This window comes from Equus quagga, chromosome 14 (assembly GCF_021613505.1).
Source record: "Equus quagga isolate Etosha38 chromosome 14, UCLA_HA_Equagga_1.0, whole genome shotgun sequence".
NCBI lineage: Eukaryota > Metazoa > Chordata > Mammalia > Perissodactyla > Equidae > Equus > Equus quagga.
In genome coordinates, this window is record NC_060280.1 from 44,894,585 (window position 1) to 44,916,449 (window position 21,865).

A 21,865-nucleotide genomic window follows, 5' to 3' on the forward strand; every position below is an offset into this window, starting at 1 on the left:
CAGGTATCAACAGAAGCTGAGTCAAGAACCTAGACTTCCACTACCATCAGTCAGTAATGATGTTCTAACCCATTCCCCTGCTCCCACATTGTCAGAATAGGTGCACTAAAATACAAAATTTAAATGAGATCCAGAGTCTCATAATATAATGCCCAAAATATCCAGGTTTCAATCAATACTCACTTGTCATACCAAGAACCAGGAAGATCTCAACTTGAATGAGAAAAGACAATCAATAGAGGACCACATCAAGATAACACAGAGGTTAGAATTATCTGACAAAGATTTAAAGTAGCTATCATAAAATGATTCAGCAAGAATTGGAAACATGCCTGAAAAAATGAAAATATAGAAAGTTTCAGCAAAGAAATAGAAGATATAAAGTACAACCAAGTGGAAATCTTAGAACCGAAAATATGGTATCAAATAAAAACTCACTTGATGGGCTCAACAGCAAAATGGAGAAATAATCATTGAACGATAGAAATTACCCAATCTGAACAACAGAGACAAAACTGAATGGAAAAACAACCAAGAGAATCTCAGGAAACTATAACAAAGGACTTAACAAGTGCATCACTGGAGACTTGGAAGGAGAGGAGACAAAGGGCAAGGCTGAAAAAGTACTCAAAGAAATAATGCCTGAAAACTTCCCAAGAAGCTGAGCAAATCCCAAACAGGATAAACCCAGGGAAATCCACATTATCACATATTATAGTCAAACTTCTGAAAACTAAAAACAAAGAAAATACCTTGGAAGTAGCTAGAGAGAAATAACACTTTACCTATACACTAACAATTTTAATTAAAGAGAGAGAAAAATTTTAATTAGTGGATTTCTAATTAGAAACCATGGAGACCATAAGTAAATGACACAATATTTTCAAGTGCTGAAAGAAAAGAACCATTAACCCAGAATCTTATACCCAGTGAAAATATCCTTCAGGAATGAGGAAGTCAAGACATTCTCAGATGAAGCAAAACTGAGAATCTGTGCCCATTAGAAGTACCCTAAAAGAATTGCTAAACAAGTTCTCTAAACAAAATAAAGAAATAAAAGAAGGAATCTTGGGATATTGGAGGGAAAAAAACACTAGAAAGAGTGAAAATATGATTAAATACAATAGACTGTCCTTCTACTCTTGAGTTTTCAAAATTATGTTTGATGGTTGAAGAAAAATCACTTTATGATGTGATTCTAAATATATGTAGAAGAAATATTTAAGATATTATGTTATAGCATCTATGTTATAAACCAGGGAGGGTAAAGGGACAGAAAGGAGGTAAGGTTACTATGCATCACTGGAACTGGTACAATGATGACACTAGAAGATTGTGATAAGTTGTACATATATGATGTAACCAAGAACAACCAATGAAAAGCTATACAATAAGATACAGTCAAAAACACTATAGATAAATCAAAATAGAATTCTTTAAAAATGTTCAAGTGACTCAGAGGAAGACAGGAAAAAGTAAACAGAAAAATTAAAAACACTTATTGTTTCCTGTCTTGTTAATTATAGCCATCCTGACTGGAGTGAGGTGATACCTCATTGTAGTTTTGATTTGCATTTCCCTGATAGCTAATGATGTTGAGCACCTTTTCATATGCCTGTTGGCCATCCATATATCTTCTTTAGAGAAATCTCTGTTCAGATCCTTTGCCCATTTTTTAATTGGGTTGTTGGTTTTTTGTTGTTGAGCTGTATGAGTTCTTTGTATATGTTGGATATTAACCTCTTATCTGATAAATGGTTTGCAATTATCTTTTCCCAGTTGTTAGATTGTCTTTTAGTTTTGTTGATGGTTTCCTTTGCTGTGCAGAAGCTTTTTAGTTTGACATAATCCCTTTTGTTCATTTTTTCTTTCATTTCCCTTGCCTGGTCAGACATGGTACTTGAAAATATGCTGCTAAGACTGATGCCGAAGAGTGTACTGCCTATGTTTTCTTCTAGAAGTTTCATGGTTTCAGGTCTTACATTCAAGTCTTTAATCCAGTTTGAGTTGATTTTTATACTTAGTGTAAGGTAATGGTCTACTTTCATTCTTTTGCATGTGGCTGTCCAGTTTTCCCAACTGCTGGGTATTTATCCAAAGAACTTGAAAACACAAATGCATAAAAATACATGCACCCCTATGTTCATTGCAGCATTATTCACAATAGCCAAGACTTGGAAGCAACCTAGGTGCCCGTCAAGGGACAAATGGATAAAGAAGATGTGGTATATATACACAATGGAATACTATTCGGCCATAAGAAATGATGAAATCCAGCCATTTGTGACAACGTGGTTGGAGCTTGAGGGTATTATGCTAAGTGAAATAAGTCAGAGGGAGAAAGTCAAATACCATATGATCTCACTCATAAATAGAACATAAAAACAATGACAAACAAACACATAACAACAGAGATTGGATTGGTGGTTACCATAGGGGAAGGGGAGGGGGGAGGGCAAAAGTGGTGATTAGGCTCACATGTGGGGTGATGGACTATAATTAGTTTTTGGATGGTGAACATGATGTAACCTACACAGAATTCAAAATATATTATGATGTACATCTGAAAGCTATAGAATGTTATAATCCAATGTTAATGCAATAAAATTACAAAAATTAAAAATTAAAAACAGAGAACAAACAAAATAAAAAATAAAATGTCAGATGTAAGTGCTGACATATCAATTATTATACTAAACATAAATGTACCATTTTAAAAGCAGACAATGGCAGAGTGGATTAAAAAACAATCCAACTATATGCCATCTACAAGAAACTCACTTCAAATATAATGATATAGGTAGGCTGAAAGTAAAAGGGTGGAAAAGATATAACATGCAAGCATTAATGAAAAGAAAGCAGGAGAAGCTATATTAATATCACATAAGGGAGAATTCAGAGCAAAGAAAATTACCAGAAATGAAGAGGGTAATTATATAATGATAAAAAGGTCAATCCACCAGAAAAAAAGCAATCCTAAATGTGTATGCACCAATCAACAGAACTGCAGAATATATAAAGCAAAAACGGATGCACCTGAAACTAGTATAATGTTGTATGTCAATTATACCTGAATAAAAAAGTAAAACAAAAAACCTGGTAGAACAAAAGTCAAAACGGACAAATCCACAATTCTAATTGGAGACTTCAACAGCTCTCTCTCTCATCAACTGTTGAACTACTAGACAGAAAATCAGCAAGAATACAGAAAAAGTCAACAATACCATCAACCAACAAAATTTAATCAACAAGTATAGATTATTCCACACAACAACAGCAGAACACACATCCTCTTCAAATGCTTGTAGAACATACGCCAAGATATACCATACCCTGGGTCATCAAACAAATTTAACTAATTTAGAAGAAATGAAATAATATATAGCATATTCTACTACCACAATGAAATCAAACTAGATATTAATAACAGAAAGAAACTAGAAAATCAAAAATGGGAAAAGAAAGAACTAGAAATGAATAACAGGAAAATCTCCAAACACTTGGAAACTAAACGGCACACTTCTAAATAATAATGGGTCAAAGAGAAAGTCTCAAGGGAAATTTTAAAATATACTGAACTGAATGAAAATGAAAATATAGCCTATCAAAATTTGTCGGAAACCTAAAGCAATAACAAGAGGGAACTTTAGGGGCTGGCCCGGTGACGCAGCGTTTAAGAGCTCACGTTCTGCTCTCAGCAGCCTGGGATTTGCCAGATCAGATCCCAGGTGTGGATATGGCACTGCTTGGCATGCCATGCTGTGGTAGGGTCTCACATATAAAGTAGAGGAAGATGGGCACAGATGTTAGCTCAGGGCCAGTCTTCCTCAGCAAAAAAGAGGAGGACTGGCAGTAGTTAGCTCAGGGCTAATCTTCCTCAAAAAAAAAAAAAGAAGAAGAAGAAAAGAGGGAGCTTTATAGCATTAAAAGCATACACTAGAAAAGAGAAAAGGTCTTAAATCAATAATCTAAGCTCTTCTCTCAAGAATCTAGAAAGAAAAGAGCAAAATAAATTCAACACAAGCAGAAGAAAGGAAATAAAAAAGATAAGAACATAAATCAATGAAACAAAGCAGAAAAACAATAGAGAAAATCAGTGAAACAAAGAGCTGGTTCTTTGGGGAAAAAATCAATAAAATTGACAAATCTCTAGCAACACTGACAAAGAAAAAAAGGAAGAAGACACAAATCACCAATATCAGGAGTGAAACAGGGGATATCATTGCAGATCCTGCAGAAATCAAAAGGATAATAAGGAAATGCTATGAACACTACTGTTATCAATGCCATAAACACAAATATTTATTTGACAACTTGGTTGAAATGGACCAAGCCCTTGAAAAACACAAATTACCACAACCCACCCAATATGAAACAGATCACTTAAATAGTCCTAAAACTATTGAGGAAATTGACCTTATAATTTTAAAACTACCAAAAAAGAAATCTCCAGGTCCAGATGGTTTCCAAAAAAACTGCAGACCAATATCCCTCATGAATATAGATATAAAAATCCTTAAGAAAATATTAGCAAATAGAATTCAGTAATATATAAAAAGAATTATACACCACAACTAACTGAGATTTATTCCAGAGATAAAGGCTGTTTCAGTATTCAAAGATCAATCACCACATAATGCACCTAAAGACATAACAAGACTAAAGAAGGAAAATCACATGATCGTATCAATTAATGAAGAAAAAACATCTGACAAAATTAAACATCTTTTCATGATACCAAAAATTCTCAGAAAAATAGCAATATAAGGGAACTTCCTCAACTTAATAAAGAACACTTACCAAAAAACCTATGAGTAACATACTACTTAATGGTGAAAGAATGTTTTCCCCTTAAGATCTGGAACAAAGCAAAAACGTCCATTCTCACCACTTTTACTCAACATGTTGCTAGAAGCTCTCGCCAGTATGATAAGCGGAGAAAAAGAAAGAAAAGGTACAAAGATCGGAAAGAAAGAAAGAAAACTTGCCCTATTTGCAGGTGACATGATTGTCTAGTAGAAAGTCCCAAGGAATCTACAAAAAAATTCCTAGAATTAATAAGTGAATTCAGCAAGCTTGCAGGACACAAGGTAAACATCCAAAAAACAATTGTCTTTCTATATAGCAATGAACAGGTAGACAATGAAGTTAAAAATGCAATACCAATTACAATCATTCAAGTAAATAAAATACCGAGGTGTAAATTTAACAAAATACATTCAGGACTTATATCCTAAAACACTGATGAAAGAAATCAGAGGATTTAAATAAACGAGAGCTATATCATGGATTAGAAGACTCTACACAGTAATGACTTCAGTTCTCCCAAAATCAACATACAGGTTTAACACAATTCCTATCAAAAGTCCAGAAAAATTTTTTGGTAGACATAGACAAGATTATTCTAAACTTTATATGGAAAGGCAAAGGAACTAGAATAACTAAAACAATTTTGAAAAAGAAAATAAAGAGAGAGGATTTAATCTACCCAATTTTAAGACTTAATTTATAGGAGAAGTAAGCAAGATATAATACATATAAGTCTCATACTTCAGACAAAAATTAACTTTTTTTGCTAATAAACAAATTCTAAAATTAATGACACAAAAAAGGATCACAGATTCAAATATAAAACTATAAAACTTCTAGGACAAAAACATAGGAGAAAAGCTTTGGGACCTAGGGCCAGGCAAAGATTCTTAGACATGACAGAAAAGCACAACACATGAAAGGAAAAATTTATAAATTGGAAGTCATCAAAATTTAAAACTTTGGCACTGCTAAAGGCCCTGTTAACAGAACAAAAAAGACTATGGAGAGAAAATATTTGCAAACCACAATTTGACAAAGAACTTGTATCTAGGATGTATAAAATTCTCTCAAAATTCAATAGCCAAACAGTAAACAATCCAGTTGGAATAAGGGTAAAGACGAGAAGACAAATTCCACTGAAAAAAATATACAGGTTGCAAATAAATACACAAAAAGATGGTCAACACTATTGGCCATTAGGGAAATGCAAATTAAAACCACAATATTACTACACATCTATCAGAATAGCTAAAAATTAAAAATAATGACAACATGAAATGCTGGCAAGAACATGGAGAAATTGGGGATCACATTGCTGATAGGAATGTAAACTGGTCCTGTTACTCTGAAAAACAGTTTGGCAGCTACCATATGACCTAGCAATTGTACTCCTTGGCATTTATCCTGGAGAAGTGAAGATTTATGTTTACACACACGCAAAATCTATACGTGAATGCTCCTAGCAGCTTTAGTCATAATAGCCCCAAACTGGAAACACAGATGTCCTTCAACAGGTGAATGATTTAAAAAAGAAAAAAGAAGTGGTACATCTATACCATGGAATACCACTGAGCAATAAAAAAGACAATTGAGTCATACAAAATCTAGAGGATTCTCCAGAAAATTAAGCAGTGAAAAAAGTCAATCTCAAATGGTTACATTTTGTTACCTAACATCCTTGAAATGACAAAATTATGGAAACGGAGACCAGATTAGTGGTAGCCACTGTATAAGGAGGGAGTAGGGAAGTGGGTGTGGCTATAAAAGGGGAACATAAGCCATCCTCATGGTGATCTGTTTTGTGTCTTGACTGTGTCAATGTCAATTCCTGGTTGTACTAGGATATTGTACTATAGGTTTGAAAAAGTTAATATTGGCAGAACTAGGTAAAAGATACACAGGAGCTCTCAGTATTGCTTCTTACAACTGCATTCAAATCTAAATTATCTCAAAATAAAAAGTTCAATTTAAAGAAAGTATTCTTAGCTCTCCATCTGTTCAAAAACAGGTGGCAGGCTGGATTTGCCCCACAGGCTGTAGTAGTTTAAAGAGTTTAATGCAAACACCAAGAAACACTATATGTTCATTCAATAGTGTATTAGATGCCAAAACTTTATAGAGATCTAAACACAAGCACAGGTCTTAAAATGTGTTTTCAGTCATCAGTTCTTATAATTACTATAGTGGTTTTCTAGAGGGCAAGCAGCCGTTCCCAATCCTAGCTTGAAGGGGATAAGAGCAGTGGGAATTTAACCTCCTCTGGATGTGGAATCTTCAAAATCCTCTTTCTCTTGTTGCTCTCATATCTCCATCATGAGCTCATCTTCTCCAGTTGTACACCACTGCTGTTTTCCTACGTCTTGGATTTTCACTACATCATGGAAGCTGGTGTTTGTTTTATCCAACTCTGTTGTGGACCATGTAAATATGATGGTTCTTTGAACAAGAGCTCTGTTTGAATTGTATAGATTAGTTTTAACTTTCTCAGTCTTTCCATTTACAATGTTTTGTCCACTGCACAAAATACATTAAAACCACATTTAAAACATCTATATTCACATTCATACTAGGAAATCTACTTTGATGCAACACAACAATCATTATTCAGTCACTCAGGATGGTCTCTGTTTCCTCTGCATTACTTTGATTTTGGCCTCCTTTTAAAAATGTGATCCTTTGCTGTCTGATGGTATTTAAGATTGGGGCACTAAAAAGCTCTGTGCCCATGGGTGAGGCTGGATGGAGCTTACTGACCCAGGCTTTGCTGAAGGCTAATCCAAACAGATCATTTCTTTGGATAGGCCACAATGTTAGTCTTGGGCTTATTAAATTCCCCAGAGAAGATGCTCTACTTCTCTGTCTGAAGAGTATAATTCTCTGTGCCTCATTCTGGGGACCAGATGTGGAAAGAAGGCTGGGGATCTCAGTATTTGATATGTAAATCATTTAAGTGCCATATTTTTAATACAAGACCTCCTCCTTCAACTTACCTGGTGCCCTTAGCCAAGACACCATGTGTTTTACCTTCTTCTAAGAACCATCTGCCTTCTGCCAGGGTTAGGGAAGAAATCTCGGGTTCTAACGAGTTTGGACTGACTTTCAACCAATCTTCTTTTCTCTTGCTCCACCTTCATAATCACTTAGAAAAGAACCTGATGATATCAGTTCCTGAGCTTTATGGGGATCTGCAGTGAAAGTTGAATTGATTCTTTGGAACTCCCATTGCTAGCTTGTAACTCAGTGCTCTCAGGTCTGCTAAGCCAGTTACTACTCATCCATTTGCTTTCCATCTTCTGAATGTTGTTGCTCTTATCTCTGCTCCCTGTCTCTTCATCCTGGGATTTGTCTTCTTCCTTTACTGTACTGTTGTTTTATCAGCAGGAGGGAGCATGGGCTCAACTCGCCATCATTAACCGGAGGTTTTTATTCAAATAATCATAGTCTGAGCCAACACATCAGGAATTAATGTGGTTGTAAGGGTTTAACATGACATCTGGGTTTGTCATCACTCTTATCCAGTGAAGAGATGGGATATAGGAATATCTTCCCCTTCTCTCTGCCACCGCCTCCTGCCCCATGGTTACTTCATGCCCGTGGACTCAAATTATCATTTTTTTTTTTTTTTGAGGAAGATTAGCCCTGAGCTAACTACTGCCAGTCCTCCTCATTTTTGCTGGCCCTGAGCTAACATCTGTGCCCATCTTCCTCTGCTTTATATGTGGGACACCTACCACAGCATGGCGTGCCAAGCGGTGCCATGTCCGCACCGGGGATCCCAACTGGTGAACCCCGGGCCGCCAAGAAGCGGAACATGTGCACTTAACCGCTGTGCCACTGGGCTGGCCCCTCAAATTATCATTTTGAACGTAGCTGACATTAGTTCTTCTCATTACTGCAGATAGTTAGACTAGAAGGCAGGGGGTCAAATCCTGAGCCTAACGTGAAGGAGAAAATACCGTAAGATATCTTCATTTGGATGTGGAGTCTTCTTTAACATCCTTTTTCTCCTGTTTTTTGTTTTTTTTTTAATACCAGCATTTGGGACCCATCTTTTCCAGTTGTAGGCTCCCCAATGCTAAATTAATCAGAATCTATCAAGATGTTACAGGAAGAGGTAGGAGATTGAACTAGTAACCTCTATGGACCTTCCAACTCTGAGGTTCTAAAATTCAAATAGGTTTTTGCGGGATAGTCTGGAAATCCAACCATGAAATATGCATCTTTATTGCTAGATGAAAATGTGCTGAGTTCCATGTAGCAAATTTACATGTTTGCAATAGGCTAAATGCCAGCCTGGGGGAGACACTCCCTTGGAGACAACAGCAGAGTGGGGCAAACTGACAGTGACAGGTAAGAACAGCTAAGCAGGGAGTTCCTGGGGATGGTTCAGAAGTGGGTTGACCTCTGTTGTGGGCCCATCAAGATGATACGCCATCCTGCCTGGTGCCATGCCACCCACGGAAATAAAGCAAAAGTTAGGATGTGACATAACACAAAGCTGTGCATTTTCTCAAGGTCATAGCTCACCATGGATGTTTGCGTGAGGGGATTAAGAACTGGGAAGAACTATTTATGCTACCTATTCTCCTTGACATTTTGCAGAGTTGACACATTATCCAGGTATGCAGTTGTATACAAAGCATTTATAGCACGTTATTTTAAAGTTTTGCCATTTGATTGGTAAAATGTATTCTACTCTTATTCCAACAGCAATAGCTTCGTTTATAAAGTTGGGCTTCTTTTTCCCTCATAGACTTACTAGACATTTATATTTTTCTTTTGTGAATTATGTGTTCACTTATTCAAAAATATTTATTGGTCACCTCTGTTAGTTCCTGGGGAAATAGGGTTAACAAGACAGACAAGTTTCCTTCTCATCTCATGGAGCTCATAATTCACAGGAAGTAGAGTAAGTTACAATTTTTGTAAATGTTTCTGGAACTTGAAAGAAAATATACAGCCTCTGTTTTTTAGGGTCAGAGTTTGGTATATATGAGTCGGATCGACTTTATTATGCTGTTTGGATCTTCTAAACCCTTCTTTTTCAAACTCTTTTGCTCTGACCTGGGCTGAAAGTGATGAGCTAAAGTCTCCATTTACTAATGTGTTTCTATTGCCCCTGTAGTTCCTAAAGTTTAAGAAAAACTTGATCATTTTGAACACATTCATAATTTTTTAAATTTATTTTATTAGTTGTATAATTTTTAGATCTTCATTATGAATTATACACTTTATCATCATCATGTCTCCTGTCTTTTATGCTTTTTGCTCCCGTTCAACTTTAAATGAGGATGTGACCACTGCTTTTTTGTTTCCCTGACAATTTCACTTTTTCATGGTTATAGATATAAGTAAAGCTATGATTTCTCCTCTCACCACACTTTTAATGGTATTGTTATTTTCAAGATGTGTCACTTACATACTTTTGCCCATTCTTTATTTTTAACTGTTTCAACATCAAAGTGTAAATCACTTTAAGGTTTATCTTTTTTTTATGGTGAATCTTTTATAATCCAATTTGTTTTTCTTTAAATAAGTATGTCTAGGCCATTTACATTTACAGACATGATAGCTGTATGGTCTTGTTTCTGTCATCATATTTTACATTATAATGTCTATTTCCATCAATGCTTTAAAACTACCAATTTATGACTAGTTTTCTTTGCCTGTGTATGCGTTCTGACCATTTTAGAAGTTTGTATTTTGTCTTACCTTTAAATGTTTACTTCATTTATGAATCCTCTATTTCTTTAGCTTCTATCTCCTAACACCATATATCAGCAATAACACAATAACAGTATGCTTTTACTTCCTCTACCTCCCTCTCCACCAAATCAGCTGATTATTTCTATTTATTCCTTCAGTACTTACCCTTATAAAGTATATTATCAGCTTTAAATAATTTTTACTCCTAATAATAAAAGAGTAAGAAAGGACAATACTTATGCCATCTCTTACCGTTTCCTCTCACTTCCAACTTCTGTTATAGCATTTCTATAACCCTAATTTCCACAGTTGATCTGTTTTCATTCAGTAGCAAATTCTTTTGCTGTAGTTTCTCCATTTATCTCTTGATTGCTTGGACTTTATCTTCCTGAAGTTTCTTTATATAATGCTCGTGAGAAATATATTATCAATGTTTACATATTACATTCATATGTAAGTCCTAGTCTGATGCATTTCCTTGCTAGAATGTACCCTACATAGACAGAAATATTTGTCTGTTTTGCCCATTGGTGCATCTCTAGTGCCAAAAACAGTACTTAGTACACAGTAGGTGCGCTATATATATATTTGTTAAATGAACTATATACAAAGGCAAAATGCAAAAGAGCTCTTGGGTCAGGCTTTTTCCTCCTGAGAACTTTGTCAGCATTGCTCTTCTGGTGCTAAATGCTAAAGACGTTTGACGCCCATCTGATTTCTACCCCTATGGCAATTTATTTTGGTTTTCAGCGATCTGGCCTTGAGAGGCCTATGTGAGGTATTCTTTATGTTTAACCTGCTTAGAGTTTGTTGAGCTTCTTGAATCTATGGGTTTATATTTTGCATCGAATTTGAAAAATTTTAAGCCAATTTTTATTAATGTTCCATGTGTGTTCTTAAAAAATGTTTACCCTCTGTTGTGTGAAAAGATCTACACTTATCTACTAGATCAAAATTTATTATTGATATCTTCTACATCTTTGCCCTTTTTGACTGCTTGATCTATCCTTTTCTGAAAGGTGTATCTTAAAATCTCCAACTAAAACTATTGATCTATTTCTAGTCTGTCACTTGCCTTACATATTTTGAGGCTATATTGTTAGCACGTACATATCCATGATCATAATATCTTTTCTAAATTACTAGTATTTGTCATCCTTTGCCTTTTAATGGCATGTTCACTTTATAATTGTTTTGATGTTAAAATTGTTGCCATAGCTTTTGTTCAGTTTGCCTGCCGTATCTTTTTCCATCTTTTTAATTTTCAATCTTTAGTACACTTTTGCTTTAAATATGTCTTTTTTAGATATTGCTACATCTTTTAAAATCCAATCTGAGAGGACCCTATGAGGCAGGGGATTTCAATCTCCCTGGAGAATCTAGGTGGATGACATGGATGGGTAGACCTTCAACTGAGCCAGGAATGCAGCTGGAGGTAGAGGTATTTCCAAGAGGAGGGGCTTATGAAAGGAGTTCCTAATGGGCTTTCTTGATTTATTCTAATCCAAAAGAGTTGATGCCTTGGGAGTTAGGCCTAATCCCCAAAGGCTTAATATGCTTTCCCAAAGAGCTGAGGTGATCAGCGTGTGGCCAGTTGTGCCTTGTTTCAACTGAAAAAGAAATATTCACAGGTTGGAGAAAAATTTCCTTCCCAGGAGGGTTCAAAGACAGACAACCTTCATGTAATGATGGGGAATGGAACGACAAGGGAAGGAGAGAGAGCCTTCACCATGGCATTACCGAGCCTCCAAATGCTCGCTCAGATCTACATTCCTTAAATTATTACTCAACAGCCCAAGGGATTAAAAGCTTTTTGCAAAGACTGGCTCTTTTCCATAGAACTGGCAGGCAGGGAGATAACACAGATGACCCAGCTGCAAGACACTAAAGTCGGCGACACTTGGCTTGTGAAGTAATGAGAACATACTCAGAACGGAAGAGGACAGACTGGCCACTGAATTACGCAAAGACCCATGGGAAAAAATTAAGGGCCTGATAGAGTGGGTGAGACCAAACTAATGTGCACAATTGCTCTTCCTTGATCTTTGAAGCATGGGGGAAAGTGGGACAGGAATCCAGAGGATGTGCAAACCTTTTCTCTAATTCGAGTACAGATATCCTGGAAGGATTGAGAGGAAGCTATTCATATACTTCCTTGATCCAAAGAGTCTGTGTCTCATTTTTAATGTTTAAGCAAGTCTGTGGCAAATATTGTAGAGGACACAGAATTAGACATGGTTCCTGAAAAAAAATTGCATTCAAAGCAAGACCGACTCTTCAGGTGACACACCATGTGAGATATTTCTAATACAGAGATATAAAGGATGGAGATATATACGTATACATACACACACACAAATACATACACACACACATATATGATGGTAGACTTCCCAAAAAATCTAAGAGCCATCATTTCAAGAGATTTCCTTCTTTTTCTACCATAGCAAGTAAATAATGATGTGAGATCCTTTTGGGGAAAAGAGAAGGACAGTCATCTCTTTAATCTTCCTAACGTCCCCGAGGCGGATATTATCATCTCTAATGTGCAGCTGAGTCTGGCTACAGGTTTCCTTCCTATTACCTCATGGAGGACACATGGAGAAAGGATGGGCATGTGCAGCTCCATCTTTGAATGGCTGGGAAGGAATGAAAGGACTTAAAGCTGGTGGCTTCAGAACCAGCACACACACAAATTCTTCTTGGTATCATGATTTTTTAAAAACACATCAAGTGACACCTTTTAAACCAATGACAATGGTTTCTATTCCTGTTTCTCATCTGATTCCTCTTTTGGAATTTGCTGTTCAAGAAATGTTAGGCTTGGTAATGAGGACCCTGAAAGCTAAGAGCCCCAGATCCTTCTGCAAAAACCCCAGCATGACTTCCTGTGAAGCTCCTAATAAATTGTTCAGTTTTGCCTTGAAGCCGTTGAATAACGGGGCATAATTTGGAAGCTGGTGTCTCAAATCATTACCCAGTGCCCCCACATGGGAGTACTATTTACCCTGAGAATTGTTAAAATTTCACCCAGCAAGTCCACAGTAAATTGGCATCTCATCCCTGCTGGGAGGTGGCTCACATCAAAGTTGTGTGAACTTTTCAAAGTCCCTCTTCAGCCTACCTTCCCCAAGCCTGTCTAGTAATTGCCTTCTACTGAAAATCCAACTCAAATCCACTAGACCTCCTGACAGACCAGAAAGAGGAAAACAGTGGGTGAACAGAAGAGCCAGAAGCACCTAAAGGATCTATTGTCCAGGGTGTGGTGGTGTGTCAGCCTGGCAAGCAAAGTCTTGGGAGGCAGGCCTTCATTTCTTTACATTCTGTGGCGTGTGAACACACTGACAAGGAAGAGAATGGCCACTTATTGAGCTCTACAGTGTACTAGGCACAATGTCACGACCTTTCCCTATCTCAATTTATCCTCCCAACATCCTCTACATAATAAAATTAACCTTACTTGATAGATGTGGCACACCTGCAGCTCAGGTTATGGGACCTGATTGAGGTCCTTTGGCTAGAAAATGGCCTAAGTGAGGAGTCACATATGCCTTGGCTTCCCAGAGCTCATGCTCTTCTCACACCATACCCAAAATGTCCTAAGTAAGAATAACAAAACGTTTGAATAACAAGCCCATGGGACAGATATTTCTCCCTGATTGCTGTGGGGATAAGACTCCTCTCCCATGAGCAACAGACGAGAGATTGAGCGGGGCGTTAGATACCCAGTGGGTAAGGCTGAACTCACAGCCTGTTTGTCTAAAGATGCTGTTTAAGACTGTTCATAGCAACTGCTACCAAGTGAGGGCTGTTCACACACACAGGGGCAGGAAGGGTTTCTTTAGACCAAGAGACTGGAGAGGAGGAGATTAGTATTTATTAAGAGGTAACAGATCTTCATGAGGAAGAGCATGGACTCTGGAGCCAGACTGCCTGGCTTTAAGTCCCATCTCCTGTTGTTTTTTTTTTGCAAAACACCCCAATGCCCATGTGCATGGGAGGGTATCTGGGTGCAGGCACAGTGCGATGCATGATCAGGAGTGGCCATGTGTTGAGGTTTGCTGAAGCTGGATAACAGGTACATGAGGTATATTGCATTATTCTGTTTTTGTGTATGTTTGAAATTTCCCGTAACAAAAGCACAAAAATAAACAAGCCTGGGTTCCTCCACTTAGTAGTTGAATGACACTGACAAGTTTCTTGGCCTGCCTCAGTTTCCTTGTCTGTAAAATTGAGTACTACCAGTACTTACCACACAGGGTTGTATGAGAAATAAAGGAGTTAACACATGTAAAATGCTGAGCTACTATACTATTTATTGAGTAACTACTATGTCCCAGACATGCCTTTACAAATATACTATTTCGACTGAATCCTCCTATGAGGCAAGGTAACCTCCATTTTCACACAAGGAAGTGGACTCAGAGGGGTTCTGGTAGCAAAACCTGCATAAAAACCCAGGTTTTCTCTAAAAACCTGTTTTCTACTAGATGTCCCACCAGTTATTTACAGATAGGGAAACTGAGGCTCGATGGGGTTAAGTAATCCACAGTTCTGAGTGTAGGCTGGGAACTCAATACAGATCAGGCAATTACAAAACATGCAGGCTGAGGTCTTTCTACCCGGTGGACAGGCTGTCCTTGCACCAGCCTCGTACAGTAAATGGCATCCACTCTTCGGGCCAGAGAGGGGAGAACAGCGGCCACCGTGAACACCGTGAGGAGCAGAAATGGCCACAGACGTCTCCCTCTTCCCTCCGCCCCTGAATGAGCTGGTCCTTGGGGCAGCAGCTTTCCCTCTTTCCCAGCCCAACAAGCACTGTAGCTCGTTAGAGAACCAGATAAGGGGGAGGAAAATAGAAACCTAAGAGGAACTTTATGCTAACAGCTTCTGCATTGGATAAATATCTTAGTAAATCTCCTTCCAGAGCCATGGGCACTTGAGTGAGCGTGAGGCAGCGCGGTGTCGCCCTTGGAGACCAGCTCTGCGAGATGCCGGCTCTCGGGAGCAGCTAGCAGAGCTCCCTCAGCCCTGCAGCGTCCCAGAATCTCCAAGCATCAGCTGGAGTCCTTCCTTTCAACAGCTGCTTGTCTTCCTGAGAGACTCCAAGAGGCCCCAGGTCCCCAGTACAGCCTGTGCCGTCAGTGAGCGAGTCAGGCAGCCGCCGAGATTAGCAAAGTGCTTCTCTCCCCACAAATCTCTCTGTAATCAGCACTGACAGGAGGACAGACACATTCAGAACAGTTACTAGGAATCTGACTTCCAAAAAGGGGCAGCTCCATCAGGAACGAGGACCGAGGTTAACAACGCCATGAGAACACAATGCAGCAACACTTCCCGCATGGCCAAACTGCAGAAAAACTTAGCTGGCCGACATATTTGCACCCTTTCATCCGGGAACAAAACCAAGCCTGACCTTTACCTCCAGGATTACTTTTGTGCTGCTGTTTGCTATCCTAACTGGTGTAGAAAGCACTTGTGCTCATATTCCAATTAGAACTCTTATGTTGCTAAAACAAACCTATGAACGCACCCTTTCTGCTCCTCTCAAGATTCTCTCAATCTTAGGATGATCCAATCAAAAAGCACAATTTTACTGGAAGTGATTCACAGCAGGGAGTCAAGGGGGAAGGTGGAGAAAGCCTCAGGGGAGAGGAGTGGAGGCAAGAGGGACACTGCCAGAGAGGGAGCCCCACAGACAGCGCCTTCCTGTGCCTCCACAGAAAACAAGGCCGCCTCCTCGCAAGGCAAGATAAACATCCAGTTTAAGGCTATTATCTCCTTTATTCAAAAAATAAATATTTCACTTTTGAGTTGACATATTTCAAATCACATTAAGCACAGAGAAGAAACACAGTCCCTTTGGAAATTGTGAACACATGTAGGCAAGAGTCATGTTCAAAACAATGGGAATGGGGTGAGCGCTGATTCCAACCGATTCAGGACCCAGAGATGCCTCCTCTCACCAGGTGGAGCTACACATCGATTTCAGAAGAAAAAAAGAAACACACAGACTGCTTTGAAGTCTGAAAGGCACATGAAGTGGACCATAAAGTGTATGGCACGTTCACTGATAAAACGTTCCCTACTCCCTCCCAAGAAAAGTGGAGAAACTTTAATCAAGTCAGAGATCAGAGAAGACAGGGTGCTCTGCTCAGAGCTCAGCATCAGGCACATCTCCGAATAGGAAAGCCATTTCTCTCTTGCTCGCCCCCTCCCGCACCTCCGCTCCCTGATGGGGGAGTCCACCCAGCCACAGGGCTCACTCGGTGACGGTGGGGCGCGTGGCCACGTACACGAACACCACGATCAGGAGCACGACGACGGCCAGCGTGGGCAGCACCACCGTGGTGATCTGCTGCCGGGCCTCCTGCATGGCCTGCTTCCGCTCCTTCTTGTCCTTGGACGTCTCCTTCTTGGGCTTCCCCTTGAGCTGCCGCATCTTTCCCCAGGGACGCTAGGAGGGCGTGTCCACAGAGGATTTTGAAGGAAGGGCCACACTCCTCTGGTCAAGGCGCAGAATCTCCTGTAGAGAGATCTGTGATCAAGAACGAACAGAGTGGAAGGAAAAAGACATCACAAAGTTGAAGGCAAATGCTAAACTAGGAAAAATGTCTGCAACTTGTAAGACGAAGGGTTAGGAAGAGCAGAGGTCACATAGCAGAGATCGGCCCTTCTAGGTGGTGGCAGTGGGGATGAGCTGGACATGCCCTGGGGTTCCACCTCCGTCAGCGTGGCCCAGCCAGCCCACACAGGTGTACTGTGAATGAATGGGTCACTAGAAGGCTGAGGCAGGGTCTCACAGCTCCACGGCAGCTGGACAAGGCCCATGGTACCATAGACATATAACCACTCTCTGTTGTGCCATGACCTGAAAGGACTGGAAAGCACTAACTACGCTGCCTCCACTCAGAGGAGGGGGCATGTTTCTCCCTTCCAAGGCTCTACCTACTTACTTTGCTGTTCTAACTTCCACAATCTCTCCAGCCAACCTCCAGTGTCGAACCACAAGCAACCTGCAGATTCCCTTCGCCCAAGCCTGCGGACCTGATCTCAGGCCAGGTCAGCCTCCCTAGGGCTGAAGAGAGCCTAGAGGCACCGACTTCCTGTCTCCACTGGTTCCTTTACCCTTCCTGAGCAGCTGCCATGTGCTGGGACTGCTCGAGGAGCGAGGAGGAGGTGGAGGACTCAGTTCTGTCCTCACAAACCCACAGTCTAGGGGTACACGATGGGTTGCGGGCAGAATGGAATCTGGATCAGACAATGAAAGGGGGATTGGCTGAGCCTGTGGTCCTGCCACCTACTCAGCCTGGGATTCTCATAAATTCTGTGCCCTGTGGAGGTGCTCAGGTGATAGCAGTGCTGTCAGGGGCCTGGGGAATGAACAAAAATCCGTGGACTACTACTAAACAGAGCTCCATACGAGTATGGTTCTTAACTTTAAGCAACAGAAATAGACTTTGGCTGATTTAAATTGAGGAGTTTATTCAGAAGCATTTGGCACCTCACAGGATCCCCCAAAATGCCAGAGGACCAGGCTCAGGAAATGAGCAGGACAAGGGAGCTGTGCGGCCATCACTGGAGCCCAACTCATACCAAGGGCCAGGAGGATGCTACAGGTCATATCATCAGCTGGACCTGCCAATGGGGCAAGAGGCACTGAGGGCACCGCTCCTGTCCCTGGAAACTAGATGTAGCTGCTGTCACTGTCTCCAGGATGAGCTCTCCAGTGCAACGCCAGTTCCCATGTGCATCTGATCGGCCAAGCCGAGGCCCCGTATGCCAAAAGCCCAGCCTTCCCAACGTCTACAGTAGGTGGAGTGTTTTCTAAACACAGTGAAGAAGTAGGGGTTGGAATTAGGCAGGGAAACAAAAAAGACAAATGTGCATCATAAAACCCTGGGAGACGAGCATGCAGTTAGGTGCTCTCGGAGGCAGAAGAGCAGTGTATGCCAATATTCCTCTAACAAGCAGACTTTTGTAACAAGAATTTGTGTGCCCAGTTTTGTCCCAGGGCAGTGGATGGCCTGTCACCACCCTGATGAGAAAGATGACATTTTCACCTAAGTGAGTGTGTTAAGTGGCAGAATATGAAATGCAGATTCCAAGTCAGGAAAGGTCTTGTATGATACCTTCTTGTAAGCAGACAGATTCTGATCTCTCCCTACTCCTCTTGTCCCATATATATGGACCCCAGAATTCTTTTGTATCATCCACAGTCAGGCAGAGTTTCTTATGGTGCTAGATGACTAATATTATTGCAGTGGCATGATATAATGCCAGCCAAATGCAAATATTAAAGTTCAGGGCAGTCCCATTTGGGCAAGTGTACAATTTCCATTAGGCTTTTAAAAGTAGTCACTATTACTTTCTTAAGACCCGACAGGTATAGGAACCCCTGGCTTTACCAGTTCTCCTTTTCAAATCTTTCAAAGAACTTTCAGACAGACCTGGGTTCAAAGCCAGGACCTACCATTTACTAGCTGAATGGCTTTTGGGTTAGTCAATTAACTTCACTGCCCTCAGTGTCATCATCTGAACAAGGAGAACAACTTCTCCATAAAGGATGACTGGGGGGATCTGAAAAGAAAACGCACGGGTAGGCCCGCAGGGAGGCAGCAGAGGCTGCCTGAGCCAGACAGAGCCAGCTTCCTCACTTCCCACCACATACAGCAGTCCCCCCTTATCCTTGGCTTCCCTTTCCCAGATTTGTTACCCACGGTCAACTGCAGTCTGAAAATATTAAATGGAAAATCCCAGAAATAAACAATTCATACGTTTTAAATTGCATGCCATTCTGAGTAACACAATAAAATCTAGCACTGTCCTGCTCCATCCTGCCCAGGATGTGAACCATCCCTTTGTCCAGTGTGTCCAGTACTTGTGTTAAGTAACACTTATTTTACTTAATAATGGCCCCAAAGTACAAGAGTAATGATGCTGGCAATTCAGATAAGCTGAAGAGAAGCCATAAAGTGCTTCCTTTAAGTGAAAAGGTGAAAGTTCTCAACTTAATAAGGAAAGAAAAACAATCATATGCTGAGGTTGCTAAGATACACGGTAACTTTCATTACAATATATTATTATAATTGTTCTATTTTATTAACAGTTATTGTTGTTAATCTCTTCTTGTGCCTAATTTATAAATTAAACTTTATCATAGGTATGTATGCATAGGAAAAAACACAGTATATATAGGGTACTATCCACAGTTACAGGCATCTACTGGGGGTCTTAGAACGTATTTCTTGGGGAAAAAGAACTATTGTACCTGCTCCAAGACCCTGAGCAGAGCTCACTGAGCTTCTCCAAGCCTCAACCACCCCCTGGGGGGTAGCAATAATGGCAGTGCCCCCCTCACAGGACCGTGGTGAGAATGAGATAAGAATCTAGTAACACAGTGCTTGGCAGAGCGAAGGCACTCAATCTGTTTTAGTGGACACTATATAACTTCTGTGAGTTAGACAAAGCAGGCTCATTATTTCCATTTTAGACATGAGGAAACCAAGGAGCAAGAGGAAAAATGTCTTGCCAACAGTCCCTGAGTCTGTAAATAGTATCAAGGGCTTCTAACAGAGCAATGGACAGCATCCTCTATCCTAAGCTAAGAGCCATGGTCCATTCTCTCTGACACAGCTCTACAAAATGTTTGAAAAGAGACAAGCCATTAGCAGCTCTCTGATTTGTGGCCATTTCCTTGTGGAGCTAATGGCCTGCCAGACCTGTGAAAAAAAGGAGCAGCCCACTCTGGCCCCTCACAGGACGCCTCACAGGACCCTGCAGGCCGGCAGCACCCGGGGCCCCAGAGTTAACAAGGGCCGTGGCAGCTCTGGCTAATGGTGAGGGCCACGACTTTCATCCTGATCCCTTAGCTGCTGTCTGCATCCTCCCATGGATGTGCAGTTACAATCAAAGGCACCAGCCTCTGTGATGACTGGCTCTTGACACTGTAAGATGCATTCAGGAGTTCCCGGAGGCTTGCAAAAAAGCCTCAAGTTGCTAGGGACAGGGCAGATCTGGTCAGGATTTCAAGGACAAACACACCAGTCTGAATCCTGGGTTCTTCATTAGGCTACAGTGGGCAGCCTCCCTGCTCTCACTTACCTGTGGTGCGGGCCTCAAAACACAGCCCCTCCAAGATGGAGGTGGGGAGGAGTCAGGGAAAACATCTCTGAGATGACAGCTGAGGACAGGGAAAAGCGACCAGCCAGGACAAAGCTGGGGAAGAGCAGCAGGCAGAGGGTGTGGGAGGAACCAGGAGGAAGGTAACAGGAGATGAACCTGGAGAGGGTGGCAGAGGCCAGGTCCTCTAGGGGCTCCCAAACCGTCGTAAGGAGGTGGGTTTTATTCCAAGGGCAGCAGGAGCACCGAAGGGCTTCACATAGGGAGGTGCATGTTTTAAAAAGCTTTTTCTGGTGGGTCCGCGGAGAGTGGGGCACAGAGGAATGAAAAGGGAGGCTCTTGGAGCAGGCCAGGGAGGGAAGGGCTGGCCTAGACTTGGGGAGGGTCAGAGATGATGAGGAGGAGGATGGACTGGGGTTTTATTTGGGAGGTGAGGACAAGACCTAATGGCAGATTAGACATGGCACGTGAGGGACGGGGGGAGGCACAGGTGGACCTATGGTTTGGGCTGGATGGTGATGCTGCCTCAAGAGACGAGGGAGAATGGGGGTGGGCGGGATTTGAGAAAGAACATTAAGTGCTCTGTTCACACCTATCCACGTGTGAGGATGCCTATTAGACATCGCCATGGAAATATCAAGCAGGGAGCTGAAGAAATGAGTCAGGAGTTCAGTCCAGGCTGAGGATCTATATTTGGAAGTCAACAGCTATTGGACGAGGTGAGCTCACTAGGGGCAAGGCAGATGGAGAAAGGGCCCCCTGAGCCCTGCACTGTGACAGAGGGCAGCAGGAGAGGGGCAAGCAAAGGCACCTGGAGAGAAGAGGAAAGTGTAGATTCAGAGTGGAGTCCTGGGGACCAAGAGTCAAGAAGGGCATTGCTTCAAAATGTTCCTGAGAGACAATTAAAGTGAAGATAAAGAAGCATCTAATGGATGTGGCAACATAGAGATCTGACATGAGTAAGTTCAGTGGAGTGAGAGGTCAGGGCTAGTAAAAGCATGGCCCACAAACTGTTACTTGTCTGAGAAGAGAGAGGGCTTATGCCACAATGTAAATGAACACACTGCTTCCTTCAGTGAGAAAGTTTTGCCATGAAAATAAATTTCAGCTGGACTAACCTATGCACAGTGCACAGCTGATTTACATTCTGGCACAAACGCCTTAATCTTGTGACGACTTCTGATGAGCGGTGTGCATGCCAACATTTTGACTAGCACTCGGATGG

At 40.9% G+C, this 21,865-nt stretch overlaps 1 protein-coding gene across 41 annotated transcripts in view; it reads right to left on the bottom strand.

Moving 5' to 3' along the window:
- Positions 1 to 16,282: 16,282 nt before the first annotated feature.
- LOC124225162 (putative uncharacterized protein WWC2-AS2) overlaps positions 16,283 to 21,865 on the bottom strand; it is a 61,201-nt gene continuing 55,618 nt past the window's right edge. For 35 of the 41 annotated variants that reach the window (XR_006885013.1, XR_006885015.1, XR_006885011.1 and 32 more), the window contains one exon: positions 16,283 to 17,056. Coding sequence is in view for 6 of the 41 variants with exons in the window: in XM_046637634.1 (XP_046493590.1) it covers positions 16,828 to 17,056 (229 nt within the window). In the remaining 35 variants the exon portion in view is untranslated. The remainder of the gene's footprint in view (positions 17,057 to 21,865) is intronic. The other 6 variants (XM_046637645.1, XM_046637638.1, XM_046637641.1 and 3 more) reach the window with 1 other exon arrangement.